Here is a 14,075-nt window from a genome sequence, read left to right as displayed (position 1 = left end):
TTGCTCTTTTTGTTGTGATAAACATAAAATCTACCATTTTAAACGCAGTGCTTCATAGTTCCTGAAATGAGTGATTTTTAGCATCCCCGATTATGGGTAATGAAGTCTATCACAGTAATGCATTCTTAAGAAATTAAGTGCTTCTCTTTGAATGATTTTTTAATAAATTCCTTTTAAAGAAAAATGTGTGCCTTTTCGAACTGTTGATTGTCAGACAATAATCAGAGTTCTTCACACTAGGTTTCTGTGAACTTTTGCAAATTACCATTTATAAAAACCTATAATAATTCATCCAAAAGACTATTAAACCCTAATTAATATATTTTAGAACACTTTATAAAATGAGTTCTTTAAGAGGTCATGGAAGCTCTAAAAATACTCATTTAGGAATGAGAAAGATGTTTTTTATAAAAGATTTGACAATTTTTAATTTCTTATAAAAATAGTCTTTTAAAGTAAATACTTAACATTTATTTTTATATTTACCATTTTAATCATTTTAACTGTACAATTCAGTGGCATTAAGTACATACAGAATGTTGTATAGCCCACCACCATCTATTTCCAGAACTTTTTCATTATCCTAAACAGAAAGTCCATATTTATTAAACAGTAACCCCCTGTTTCCCCCGCTCCCACCCCTGGTAACCTCTACTTTCTGTCTCTATGAATTTGCCTAGTCTAGGAGCCTCATGTAAATGGAGTCATACTGTATTCATCCTCCTGTGACTGGCTTTTTTCACCTAGCATAATGTTTTCAAGGTTCATTTATATCGTAGCATGTGTCAGCACTTTCTTCCTTTGTATGGCTGATCAGCTTGGGGTTTGATGGAGGGTGAAGAGGAAAAGCTTGAGATTATGCTCTGATTCTGACCAAATACTCATTGGCATTTGGGGTCTTCACTGAGGAAAGCTCCTCATACTTCCAGGGCCAGATGAACCGATAAACAGCCAGCACCCCACTGTGAGAACTGGAACACATAAGTGGCCCCTGGCCTGGGCAGACCACAGCAAAGAGCTCCAGGGAGGCTGGCCATGGAGCCAGGGCTGGCCTGGGGAGGCAGTTTGGGGCTGGCTGCAGCGCCCCATGGAAATCTGCCCAATGGTTTGGGCTGGATATTTTCTGAGGCCAGGATTACCTGTCACCTACCACAGCCAGAAGAAATTTCATGACTTCTCCTGTGGATCAATTAGTTTTCAGCAGCTTGGACTCCTGATTGTCTGCCTGGATGAACTGCCTGCAAAATGTATGCCTCTCCCCGCACTACCCTCCACCCCCAATTGAAGAAATTCACCTGCTACAAGAACAATTTAAAAAGAACCAATGGAATCAGGAGAATGCTTGCCAAAAGTAAATGATTTTTATTTAAAGTAGTTTTATTCTGACAATAGTTAGCTTTCAGAATCAATTTTCTATAGGGGCAACTCAATCCTGGTTCATGAAATAAGACCATGTCAACAGCAAATAGAAGATTCTTTCTCCTCTGTGGCAGGAGAGTTGTATCCAATTAACTAAGAAGATTCCAAATTATCCATATATAAATTGCATATATAAAGGGAAGCAAGTTCTGGATCTGTTTTAAATGACTGAGCAATATATTTCAGATGCACTGGTTAGACTGTGTGCAACTACAGTGATATTAAAATGCAGGTTTTTTGTGAGCTGCAGTTATGGGGTGGGGGTCTCCATCACTTGGCCTATATCTGGTTTGCAGAATTGAATGGCAGTAAAAATTCAATATAAACTGCAAAGAATATTCCATTATGCTTGGCAGAGTTCTCCACAAGATGACAGACAGTATGATAATGATTGATAGCAGACCGTATAATTCCTGCAGCTCCACTCACACCACTAGATTGGTAATGAGATTTTCCAATCTACCTTCCAGGCACATGCTGTGTGCTCAGCTTAGAAGCAATACTTCCTCTTCCCTTTTTCCTCTCCATCATATTCCGTTCACCTAGCTAACTTCTTGTCCTTTTTAGACAGCAGAGAAATCGCTTCCCCAGGAAGCGATTTCTCACATTCACAATCTAATGCACCGCGTTGCCCTCCTCCCTGTTTCTGATCACTATCTCAGCACCCAGCACATAGCACCATACTTGTCTGCTCGTTTGCTAATTTCACTACTGGCCATCAGCTCGCTGAGTGGGGGCACCATGTCTTATTTGTCTTTTTATCTCCAACCTCTAGCGAGTCTCCAGGCACATAGTAGATGTTCAATAAACCGATAATCCGAGAAGCTTCAACTGTAATTTAAGAAGGAAACTATTACAAAGTTTGATAGAAGATCTGGAAAAGTAATAGGTCTGTGGTTTTCAGTGACTGGAAAATAATCTTGTTTTTAATGGAGTAGAAAACAGTTTGAACATATTCATACGGAATCATATCCTAATAATTAAAACATGCAGTGTGTAATGGCTCAGAGCTCACCATCAAAAGGACGCATTTTTAGGTAAACATTTTTTTCTGATGATAAAGTTATATTTTCTCATTAGATGAAATTTGTAAAATACAGAAAAGTATATAGAAGAAAAAAACGTAGAATCTATCATCTGGAGATAATCACTATAAAATGTTTGGGTATATTTTCTTTTAATCATTTATTTCTTGACTTTTGCATATATGTATATTAGGGTTGCCAGATAAAGGATGATTATTTAAATTTGAATTTTAGATAAATAATAGATTTTTGGTATGATTATGTCCATGTAATATTCGGTATGTATTTATATAAAAATTATTTATCATTTATGTGAAATTAAAATTTAGCTGCTGTTCTATATTTTTATTTGCTAAATTTGGCAACCCTGATGTATATATATGTAGAAATTTACTAAATTTGGTTCATACCATATATTTTTTAATATATTTTTTTCAGTTGATATTATATATTGTAGGTTCTTTCCCATCTCATTAACTGGTTTTTGAAAGCTAAAGTTTTAACCACAAAAACTTAATAACTTACATTCTTTAAACAGTTGCTAAAAATGATAAATACATATATCTTATTCTAGGTCTATAAGGCATTTTTTTTTAGCAGGGATTCGTAAAAGTGTGATTAATGGATCAAAGGTTAAAGGTCATTAAATTTTAAAGATTCTTCTTCATATGGCTTTCCAGGAACATTTTATAATTTACACTTTCATTAACAGATTCTTCATATGGCTTTCCAGAAACATTTTATAATTTACACTTTCATTAACTTTCATTAATAGCCCTTCTTATTGCACTTTACCAGCACCAACTGTTGTCGTTAATTTAAAGTTTACTGATGTAGTAGAGAAACTGCATTATTTTATGTACTTTTCTTTGATTATTTCTTGAGCAACAGTGACTGTTTTATTTTTTCAGACCAATGTGTATTTCTTATTTAATAGGTTGTCCATTTATGTCTTCATAAATTTTTTGACTCTATTAAAGATTTGTTATTTACTTATATGAAAACTTCTTATATTAAGGATATGAGTACATTATCTGCCAAGTGTGTTAAAAATATTTTCTCTAAGTTATTACGTATCTTTTAATTTTATTTGACATTTTCTGATGTACAAATACTACTGGTTTTTATTTAGTCAAATCTATCAATTTTTGACTTTTATATTTCTTCTATTGCTTTCACACTTAGAAAGTCCTTCTATGTCTCAAAATCATCTGCATACTTGCCATTTTCCTCTATTAAAAAAGAAATAATTATTTTGTCTAGTAGCAATTTATATTGACATGTGGTGGAATATGAGAATCCATATTGAAATTTTCCTAAATAACGGTTTTCCAATACCATTTGTCGACAAATCTATCCCTTCTCTTGTTGGATTGTGATGTTTTGCTTATCATATGTGAAGATTTTATACTATGTTTCAAGGATGTCAATTCAATTCTATCAGTTTGGCTACTAACACTTTGATAAATGTGAGCAAAATTTTTTCACTCAGTGGTTCATTAAGTGAAAGGACCATTTAGATGACATTTAAGGTGAGGAGTTACCAGGTGCTAGCAACAAAATAATGGTTATAAAATTATAAAGCTGGGAGAAAAACAGGCTAGTAGCTCTATCAGCCTGGGAGTCTAGAAATACCAGTACCAGAGATAGAAGATATGTAGCTCTGCTTCCAAAGCAATTGCAATGTTTAACTATGATAGGTAACACCGAGATTTCGGTAAACCAGGATTCATGACGAACCTCTTCCTTTTTTTATCTCCTTGGGCTGATTTTCTCAGCTCCATTATCTACTTCACTCATTTTTTTCCTTTGGCTCTGTCAAGTCTACTGTTTAGTTTATCTATTGAAAATTTGTATGTGGGTATGTGTGTGTGTGTGTGTGTGTGTGTGTGTGTGTGTGTGTATTTAAATTTCAGTGATTATATCTTTTCCCGAGTTGTTTATTTCTCATGTCTACAATTCTTGTTTCATAAACTCTCATTCTTTTTCCACAAACCCCTATTTAGTTATAGGTACACATTTCCATAGATGCTCTAATATAAAAGGGATAAGGTAAATATTACTTTGAACTTGCTCTTAAATATCCATTTCAAGGATGGCAGAAAGCAAAGAGGAATATTAGTCAGAGCTTTTAAGGTTTATCTTGAAAAGCTTCTTTTAATAATATTAAACTGCTTGTGGATTAATTTGAGCTGTTTTGCATTTAATTTCACCCAGCTGAGTCTACGGCCATGCCACCCTGAACAAAACTGATCCCGTCTGACCTCAGAAGCTAAGCAGGGTTGGGCCTGGTTAGTACTTGGATGGGAGACCACCTAGGAAGACCAGGTGCTATAGGTGTAAAAAAAAAATAATAATAATAAGGGATTGTAAATTGACAAGGTCCTTATAATCTGTGAGGTCAACGAAGGGTTGCCTTACCTAAAAAAAGAAAAAAAAGTAATTTCGCCCAGCTAAATGATCCAAGGGGAGATTATCTCTCCATTCCAGAGTAACTCCACATTTGATCCTGGAAATTTTATCTCAGTATGTTGACATTTAGATTTCCAGGTATTATTAGCTCAAGAGAGTATTATAAGTACTCTATAAAAATAAGGAGTACGGAGTTCTCAAAATTTGCCAAATTAAATCCAAAAGTATACATTAGCAACATACGAATTAGTTGGAGAATATAAACATTAGCTAATGGCTCATATACAGCATACGTTAATTTACTCAACGAATAGTTATTACTCCGTGCCAGCTGCCAAAATAATCTATCTACTTTGATGCAGCTCATCATCTGAAGCTGTAATTCTCAGCAGCACTGTCTGAACTGCACAGGTGTGTTGAGTTTCCTTGGAAAGGAAACAGGTAGAATTCAACCACAAGTGTTGGTTGAACCCAGAGATTGTGTATGTTGTACAACAGGGGCTGGCAGTGAGCATTTATCAAAAGGGAATCTTTTATGTGAGTGTTAGATGCCAAAGCTATCTCAAAAGAGAGGTTAAGGACCACTGGTCTGCTGAGAGCTATGGTGGTACATATAATCCACTGAGTTGTAGTGTACTATTCACACAGGGCAGAACATAAGCATATGGAGGTGTGCCTAGATCTGTCTGCTGCAATGAGTGAAAGCTTCAGAGAGGAGGCGACGCATAAGTTGGCCCTCTGAAAAGGTGAAAGGAATTACCAAGTAGGAGAGGTGAGAAGGAGGCTAGATGTTGAGTGGTGGTCCTCTTGCTTTAGGTGGGTTTAGATGTGCCCCTACCCTAACCTCTGAAAAAAATATTGCTGTTTACAACTGGAGGTGCATTTTGTAGAATCCACATCTCTTGTAGAGAAATGCTGACAGATCTCAGAAGAAAAGGAACAGATTGGAGAAGGCCATATACCCAGAGGGCAGGTGAAACCAGCAGGATGGCAGCTGTTGTGAAATGCAGAGAAATATCATAAACTGCCTTAGGGGACTCAGAAATTAAAATGAGAAATACAGTGGAGTTTGGTTTGGAAAAATGTGAAGGGCTCCCTCTAGGCAAAGTAATCTGAGACCTAGGTCTGGAGTGAGGGGGTAGGACAGGGTGGCTTGGAAAATGATCGCCCTAAGGCCACTGAAGGTGAAATGTGAAAGGCAAACTGGAGTGGAGTCTGCAAGGCAATACAGATGCTTTGTAGAGAAAGTTCCTTCTCCCGGGGCTGCTATGGGGCTGATAGTGAAGGAACATGAGCCCTGTGAAACTCAGGCCTGACCAGGTGCAACAGGATGCGGGCTGCTCTACGTGCAGCCTTTCCAAAGAAGGAGGTAAAACATTGTGGGCTAGAAAAAAGTCAAGGTTGGGAGGGAAGCAATCCACTTTCACCCGGAGTTCAAGTTCAGAGAGGAAAGACTATTTTGGACCTCGCCCAGGTGTGTAGATGTCTGATGTCCCATTTTGTACAAAGACCTCTTTGTAAAGTAGATTTTCCTGTGATATTAGCCTGAGCCCTGAACCTTGAGCCTCAGTTAATGCAGCCTTTGTACTAGTGGTCTCTGTGAGTTTTGACCAAGAGAAAGTCCCATGGAAGCTGTGGGAAGTCTAAAAAATCTAGACTCAGCCTTGGTTTAAACAAGGACTTAAAAAGGCCCAGGAAGCCCAGACTGGTAGCTTAGCCTCTGTACTCAGAAAAAACATCATTTGGAGACATTTAAATGTGTACTTTATAAAGAACAACAGAAGCTCTGTTAACCAAACCCTACTTAGTTGACTTGCCAGATCACTCGATGCTTCCCGTTCTCTATGTAAAGAATATGCACAGCAAGCTGAACATTTACAATTAGAAGCCTACCTCTAACTAGGGTATTATTGGCAAAATGCAAAGTGACATATGCGTAAGCACTAATTGTAATAGAAAAAGATGGCAAACACCCAGAGATCTAACAATGGGGGACTATAGTTTGTTCCCACGGTGTGTCTGGACAATGGAGAACTATGCAGTTATTAAAAGGGATGAGGAGGGCCCTCTATTTACTGCTATGAAGTAATCCTCAGAATATAATGAGTGAAGAAAGCAATGTTTCCAGGTGGAAATTGTATGCTACCTTTTGTTTTTTAAAAACATAGTAAATACAAATATAAATATATTTTTAAGAAAAAGTGATGGAGAGGTAAACAAATAACTTACTGTCTAGACAAAATGAAGTCTAGCAGAGATGAATGTCAAACATTAAACCCAGGCAGCAAACAAAACTGCAAGAGTACAAGCAGAGGGATGCTTCTCTAGGAGGTGATTTAGCTCAGGTTTGGGGGCTGTGGGGGAAAGAAAGATGTTGGGTGCAACCCATGGTTGCTCTCATATCTTCGCTGGTAAGGGGAGAGCAGAAGAGCGTGGATGGAGCCCCTTCATCTGGCATCTCTGTGTGCTGAGCAACAGGAGGTACATAAGGTGTCTGGGCCTCAAAATCCAGAAGGTTTTGTCGTCTTTCTTCAGTGGCCTGTGTCCTATCTCCTTGGGTCCTATTGCCGTGTCTGTGGCTTCATGGAGGCTCTCTTGTCTGCTCCTGCAGAGCCAGGGAGTAAAAGTGGTATGTAAGGCTTGCATCCTAACGAGACCCTGAGGTGGGAATTTGTGTGACTCTCTTGCTCCCTCCCCTATGCCCAGGGTTGCTACAGAGCAGTGGTTCTCAATTGTTGTGCATTAGAATCACTTGATGATGTAAAGTAATTCTTCTGGGAAAGGGCCAGGTATAGATATTTTTTAAGAGCGCCTTGGAGATTCTGATGGGATTGGACTCCACTATCATAGAATCACCCTGATGGGAATGAGTAAAAGCATACCTTTACTGCCTCCTAGGTTGGGCTCTTAGACTCGGTCAAGGTCTGGTGCATTCATTTGCAGGAAAGGAAAAAAACTGTTTATTCATTTATGTTTTTTTATGCCCCGACCTCATTCCATGAAAGGTTTGGTGGCAGGGGGTTGAGGTGGGGGGTGGTGGATGATGAAGGTAGTTGTGGTAAGAGGTGGGGGAAAGCCCTCTTTTATGATGTGACTTGGTCACCTAGGTACACATAGGCCAGCCATAAATAAGTCTCTGGTGTGTCCCAAGGTTTCACTCTTCAGCCACATCAGGTCCAAAAGCTCTATTAACAGGAACAAGTTTTATAATGTCAATGTATTGAATGACCCAACAGAGACCCTGGAAGTGGGATCTGGAGGATGAGACTCTTCAGTATTGTCTAAGGAGCTTGCCAGGGTCTCTGGTGTGCCCGGGAAGGCAATTTCTGCTAAGCAGAGCAGAAAGGGCAAGGTGTGGGAGGGAGACCTGAGTCTTGAATCTTAAAGCTCAAAATTTTGGAAACAATCAACATGTTCGAATATTTTGAATAACTAACAAGTGTACCACTGAAATAGCCTTTGTTTACCAATTTTGATGGACAGAGAGTTTGGTGGCTAAAGTAGTGATGTATATGTTAGTGGTTTATTTTTTTAATTTGTAAATGTTATCCTTGAGAGATAACCCTTGAGGAAGTTCGAGAGATTCATAAGATGCCACAGTAAAGGGCTCATGTTAAGTTAACCAATGGTAGTGTGCTCATTGTTTTCTTAGCCTTTCATAGTTGTGATGCCAAAAACTGTCTTCAGAACTCTTTAATACATGAAAGCAAATGCCTCAGGTTGCTCTGAGCTGCTGGCCAAAGTCTGCCTCCTGGAGATGTTGAAGAATAAACAGGTTAGATCAAATTGTAGAGTGATCCGGATGAAAAAGAATTGGATGTCTACATGCAAGACTGAGACCCTGTATTCTGCCAAACACTGATGGTGATTGCTACTAGAGATTTAGAGATGTCCTTGCCATGCGGAGATGGATTTTGAGGAGTAAAACCTACGGATCAAGCATTCTTATTAAATAATATTCATCCATCCTTTGGGGCTCAGTCCAGATTGTGTGGTTTTCTCTGTTCTTTGTTTCTCTCTCTTCTACTCCCCCCACACAAAAAATCTCTAAAATGTGTCTTGGTAGAATTAGGTTGGATATTGAGGACCACTGAGCCTAGAGGAAGAAAACAGCTCAAGAGAGGGTAGTCTTCATGGAGAAATGGTTGTTTCAGCCAGATCTTGATGGATTAAAAGGAGTCAGCCAGATGAGACATCCAAGGCAGAGAGACCAGCAAGAAAACACATAGGGAGGATAAAGAATATTGACTTGCCTACAGAGATGAGCCCTCCTGTCATCTGACTGTAGGAAGAATGCCCGGTGGCCTGGCCTGCTGTGCTCACATAGACCTTCAACCAGTCTGTCATCAGCCCTGCAGCCTACCCCCAACCGATGGTTGTGTTCCTGGTATTGCCAAGTCTGGAGCATTTTCGGTCCCCAAGGGTCAAAATGTCCCCCTTCTCAGCTGCTTTCCCCACCCATAATGCTCTGGGAGGACAATCTCTCTGCTCTGTTACATCGATGACCCCCTTCAACTGCTTCAAACTGCCAGGACCTTTTGGAAACCCCTCTTTCACTGATGGCCCCTCTCTTGTTCTCTTTGTCATTGGGATTTCTACGTTCTCTCATTCTCACTTTCATTTTAGTGAGCTCTTTGAAAGGGGGAGAATAACTACATTTGGATGATTTTCCACTTTTAACAGAAAAGATTCAGGTGCATGTTGTGGTTCTTCAATATTTTCTGTAGGAAAGTGCCTTAATAATATAAAAGGAAAAGCCTTCTCAGTTTAAAAATGTTAGATAGTATGAAATACACACATTTTACCATACATTTGTGCATACATAAAGATGTCATTCATTTATTTCCCAACATGTCTGTAATATAATCATATTCATTTTTAATATCATTCCATTTTCATAAAAGAAGAGAACTCTACACCTCTACACATGGCCAAAATAGCCCAGGTTAACACATATTGTCCCATTTTTTTTTTCTCTCTGAGTTCTCTTATTCCCTAAATTTCTCTGAGTGCTTTTTATTAGTTCATGTGTTGATTCCGTGTCCTTCATGGTGAGTTCCCCATCGAAGTTCACCATGGTGCTTAAACTTCCGTGATGTCTGTCACTTGTGATTGTTGGTGGACTATTGTGAAGATGGTGATGATGAATGAGATTGTGAAGGAGAACAGATCAGGACAGAGCCTAGAACCTAGTTAGATTTTTAAAAACTCTACATTTTATTATTCCTTATACATTCTAATCAATTATACTAATTTCTCTTCAATTTGTTCCATGACTTGAGCCAAAGTTTGGCCATGTTAGGTACTGACAACTCTTAAGGAATATTTCCAGCATATCGTGTCCTCTCCTGCTGTGAGCCTCTCATTACCTAACTAAGGGACTATACGATCACCTAGATGGGTGTTTGTCAGCAGGGAATGAAGTCCAAAGAAAGATTAAGTATTTTGGCTAGTGGTCAATAAGAGCTCCTGACCAAGAGAAGGCAGATCTTTTCACCTTTTCTCTCTCCTTCCCTGAGATAATTGGAAATGCATTGACCTACAGCAATGTGGATATGAAGCATCTACCTTCCTTCCACAGAGCACTTATTCAAATTTGCCTTTTAAACCCTGTACATCCATAACTTCACATACATTTAATTTCGGCAACATCAGGTTCTTTCTGGCAGTTATGGCTGACTCGCGCAAGGGTCCGTGAGGCTGCCTCAGGGAACTCTCTCTCCTCCCCTTTGCTTGCAGCAGAAAGCAACCTCAAAGAAATACTCGCAGTTCAGTGCGGACGTGGCAGAGGCCATCGCCTTCTTTGACGCCATCATCGCAGAGCTGGATACAGAGAAACGGCCACGGGCCACTGAGGCAGACCCGCCAAATGAAGATGTGGACTTTGATGGTGAGTGCAGTCCCAAGGGGCAGAGGCGGGTGAGTTGCGGTGTCTGGAGTAGGCTTATAAGATGGGCTATCAGGGATCCCTTGATTCCTGGCCCCGAGTTTGCCCTCTCTTTGGGATCCTTTGCTTTAGTTGTCTCTGTTGCCACTGCCCCAGCCTGCCATTCGACACTTGGGGCCATATTTGGACAAAACCTCCTTCCCTGTGGTCCATTTGCCACAGCTGAGACAAGGTAGAACTTCCGTAAGACTCCATGAGGGAAAGCAAGAGGAAAGTGATTAAACAAAGGCATTAGATGGGGAGTTGTTAAATGAGTATAGAGTTTCAGTTTTGCAAAATGAAAAAGTTCTGGAGCTCTGTCCCTCAACAATGCAAATATACCCAACACCACTGAACTGCACACTAAAAGGTGGGTAAGGTGGTAAATTTTATGTGATGTGTATTTTGCCACAATTTAAAAAGAAGAAGAAGAAAGAGGACAAACAAACTGTATTTTAAATTCCAGCTTCTGACCCTACTTGAGCTAGCTTGGCGCTGGGGCGGCACCAGCTACTGGACCTGACTCTGACCCTTCACCCACTTTTTCACCCCTCCGCCACCCCTCCTGCTGGCACGCTCTCCGTGGTCACAGTCTGCAAGGACGAGGATGTGCCGGGTGGGAGAGGGCCAGGGTGCTTGTCCAGGCTTAGCCTGGGTCACTGAAGAGGGTGTGCGGGAGGGCTGAGGGCCACGCTCTTCTCCTTGTCACTGGCTCACTCCTGGTGGAGAGCAAGAAATTCGACCACCTTCATGATCTGAACCCACTTTTAACTTCCATTACTCAACTGTCAATTTCCCCCATCCCTCCACACCATGGCGTAATTAATGATGATTTTTATTCAGGGGTTACTGGCTCTGGTTACTGAGGTAACAACTTTTGATACCAATATTAAATAATTCTTGAATGTTTCATAGAATGTTCAAAAGTTATATTCTTGTGGTTTGTGGTTGTCGTTCTGGCCCCCATAGCTCTTTACCTGTGAGATTTCAGTTCTTACCAGGTTCTATGGGATTTCACAGGTTCCTCCCACTCCCCAGGCTCACTGTGTCCTGCAGGGCAACCTGGCTGCCTTCCTTTCTCATCACAGCCCCTTCAGCCCCCGAGGAAGAGCAACCCTCTCCCCAGGAGCCTGGGAACCCAGGTCATCAGTGAAAGGACAACAAAATCCACTGAGGACAAGTGTCATCGTCATACTTAAAATTTTTTGATAATGACTTTAAGGTTTTTTTCTGATAACAAGAGTAACCTATGTTCCTTGTAAATCAAATGAATTGAACAACACACCAAAATATAAGGAGGAAAGTAAAGATTATGACCTGTAATACTAGCACCCAAAGATAATAATTCCTGTTAACGCTTTTCAAAAGATTTTAAACACGAACCAAAGACTCACTTTATTTTTATTTTTTTAAACAAAAGTAGGATCTCTTGGCTATTTGGTCATCTGCTCTTTTCATTTAAGAATTTACAATACATCATGGGCATCCTTTCAAGTTGGTAAATATAGATCTACGTCCTTATTTTCAATGGACACACAATATTCCATTATATCGTTAAGCTGTAATTACAGAGTTAACTCATCCCCTTTGCTTGGCCTTCCAGTGCTTTCCAGGAATTTGCCTTTCTAAATACACATTAATTGTGAGTTCTCAGCTCAACTTACTCTCTCTGTTGCCTTCCTCCTGATGGCCAGTCCTCCCTTCTGGGGTCCCTGCCTCTCTCTTCCAGTGGCCACAAGCTCCCGGGAGCACAGCTTGCACTCCAACTGGATCCTGCGGGCGCCACGCCGTCCCTTTGGAGACACGGCTGTGCACACTGTGCACGTGACAGACGGCCAGTTTCGCAGGAGCATGGAGCGCAGGACCATGGGCACTCAGAGGAGACTCGAGAGGCACCCCATTTACTTGCCCAAGGCTGTGGAAGGGGCATTCAGCACCTTGAAATTTAAGCCTAAAGCTTGCAAAAAAGAGTGAGTACTTCGGCCACATAGTATAATCAAGATGTTCTCACGTCCTCTAGCTTCTTGGAGTGGTTCTTAAGGTGCCTTGAGTCCCCACCCTACATGCCAAAAATTATTCTTGTGTGTTTTTGGACAGAGGTCTTAGTTAAAATTTTTAAAAATATTCTTTATATATATATATTCTACCCCAGTTCATTGCTCTCACAACTCGTAACTGTCACTTCAGCTCTGGCTCTGCCTCCCTTTCTCTGGCCCATGTAGTCCTCATGCTTTGTGTCATCCTCATGCTTCGTGCCATCCTCTTTCCTTCTTTCGCCTAAGTGCCACTGACACACCGCTTGCTACAGATGTTTAATGAGAGTTTGGGGATGAAGAAGGCATAGTACCAAGAAGGAGCCAACATCACACCAGTTAGATGCCCCTGCCTTAGAAAAGCATTGGCCAGGCTTAGATGGAGAACTTCTTGCTGGCTGGACCCATCTTGCCATCTTGCCACCATCTCTTGGCCGCTCTCTTTCCAGATCCTACTATCCCAAGACTAGTTACCATCTCTAGCCTCCAATTCCTGTGACCTCCTCATTCAGAGCAGAGAGTCCTCTTTTGCTCTAGCCAACCTGGCCATGCTGGAAGAACTTCACCTTTTACAATAGAAGGACCCATTTAGGCCTATGCACCTGTTTTTCTTTGTTTCTCAAGAGCTATTAGACTCTGATGGATTTAGAGGTTTTCTAAAGAGCATTTTCCACCCATAATAATGGACCATGTACTGGATACATTAAAACTAGGACCTTGAGGTCCATCCACAGCCCCCATGATGACACTGCTTTGCCCTCCACAAGGGGGGTGTATCTGATGATCTCCACTGGAGTGATGAGCCAGAGCATCCTTTCTCTGTGTGGCTGGCCAAGCCAAACATAACCCCTCTGCTGCCTTCCTCCCTTCCAGCCTGGGGAGCTCCAGACGGGTCCTCTTCAACTTCTCGGGAGAAGACATGGAATGGGATGCAGAACTCTTTGCGCTGGAGCCACTGACGTCTCTGCGGGAGGACTGCTATGAGACAGAGAACCCCAAAGGGCAGTGGCTGCTCCGAGAGCGACTCTGGGAGCGGACAGTGCCCTGACTCCTTCGGCCTTTCAGCCTGGCTCATGCAGGGTCTCTGAGAAGGTGTTTGCTTTCAGCACAGCGTGGGATATTTGGAAGAGTTAGAAATGGAAACTATGACAAAGTCAAGCCTATGAGCACACTGCTGGTACCCAGTTAGTGCCAAACACACCCACGGCCTCCCAGAGACCGTGCCTTCGGAGACTTTGGGAGGCAGGCTTCCCCTACACA

The 14,075-nt window shown here is 41.0% G+C and overlaps 1 protein-coding gene and 1 non-coding gene across 2 annotated transcripts in view; both read left to right on the top strand.

Moving 5' to 3' along the window:
- Positions 1-13,863, top strand: part of LOC111745845 — a 21,292-nt gene extending 7,429 nt beyond the window's left edge. Inside the window, exons 2-4 of the mRNA XM_023536691.1 lie at positions 10,599-10,746; positions 12,512-12,752; positions 13,689-13,863. Of these exons, the coding sequence (XP_023392459.1) occupies positions 10,599-10,746; positions 12,512-12,752; positions 13,689-13,863 (564 nt within the window). The remainder of the gene's footprint in view (positions 1-10,598; positions 10,747-12,511; positions 12,753-13,688) is intronic.
- LOC111745870 lies at positions 4,666-4,784 on the top strand. Its single transcript, XR_002782828.1, has one exon. It is a non-coding gene; the product is annotated as a 5S ribosomal RNA (ribosomal RNA).
- Positions 13,864-14,075: the final 212 nt, after the last annotated feature.

The sequence above is a fragment of the Pteropus vampyrus genome, unplaced genomic scaffold (genome assembly GCF_000151845.1).
Source record: "Pteropus vampyrus isolate Shadow unplaced genomic scaffold, Pvam_2.0 Scaffold167, whole genome shotgun sequence".
Taxonomy (NCBI): Eukaryota; Metazoa; Chordata; class Mammalia; order Chiroptera; family Pteropodidae; genus Pteropus; species Pteropus vampyrus.
Note: the sequence above shows the minus strand (reverse complement) of the source record. Positions and strands in the feature narration are given on the sequence as shown.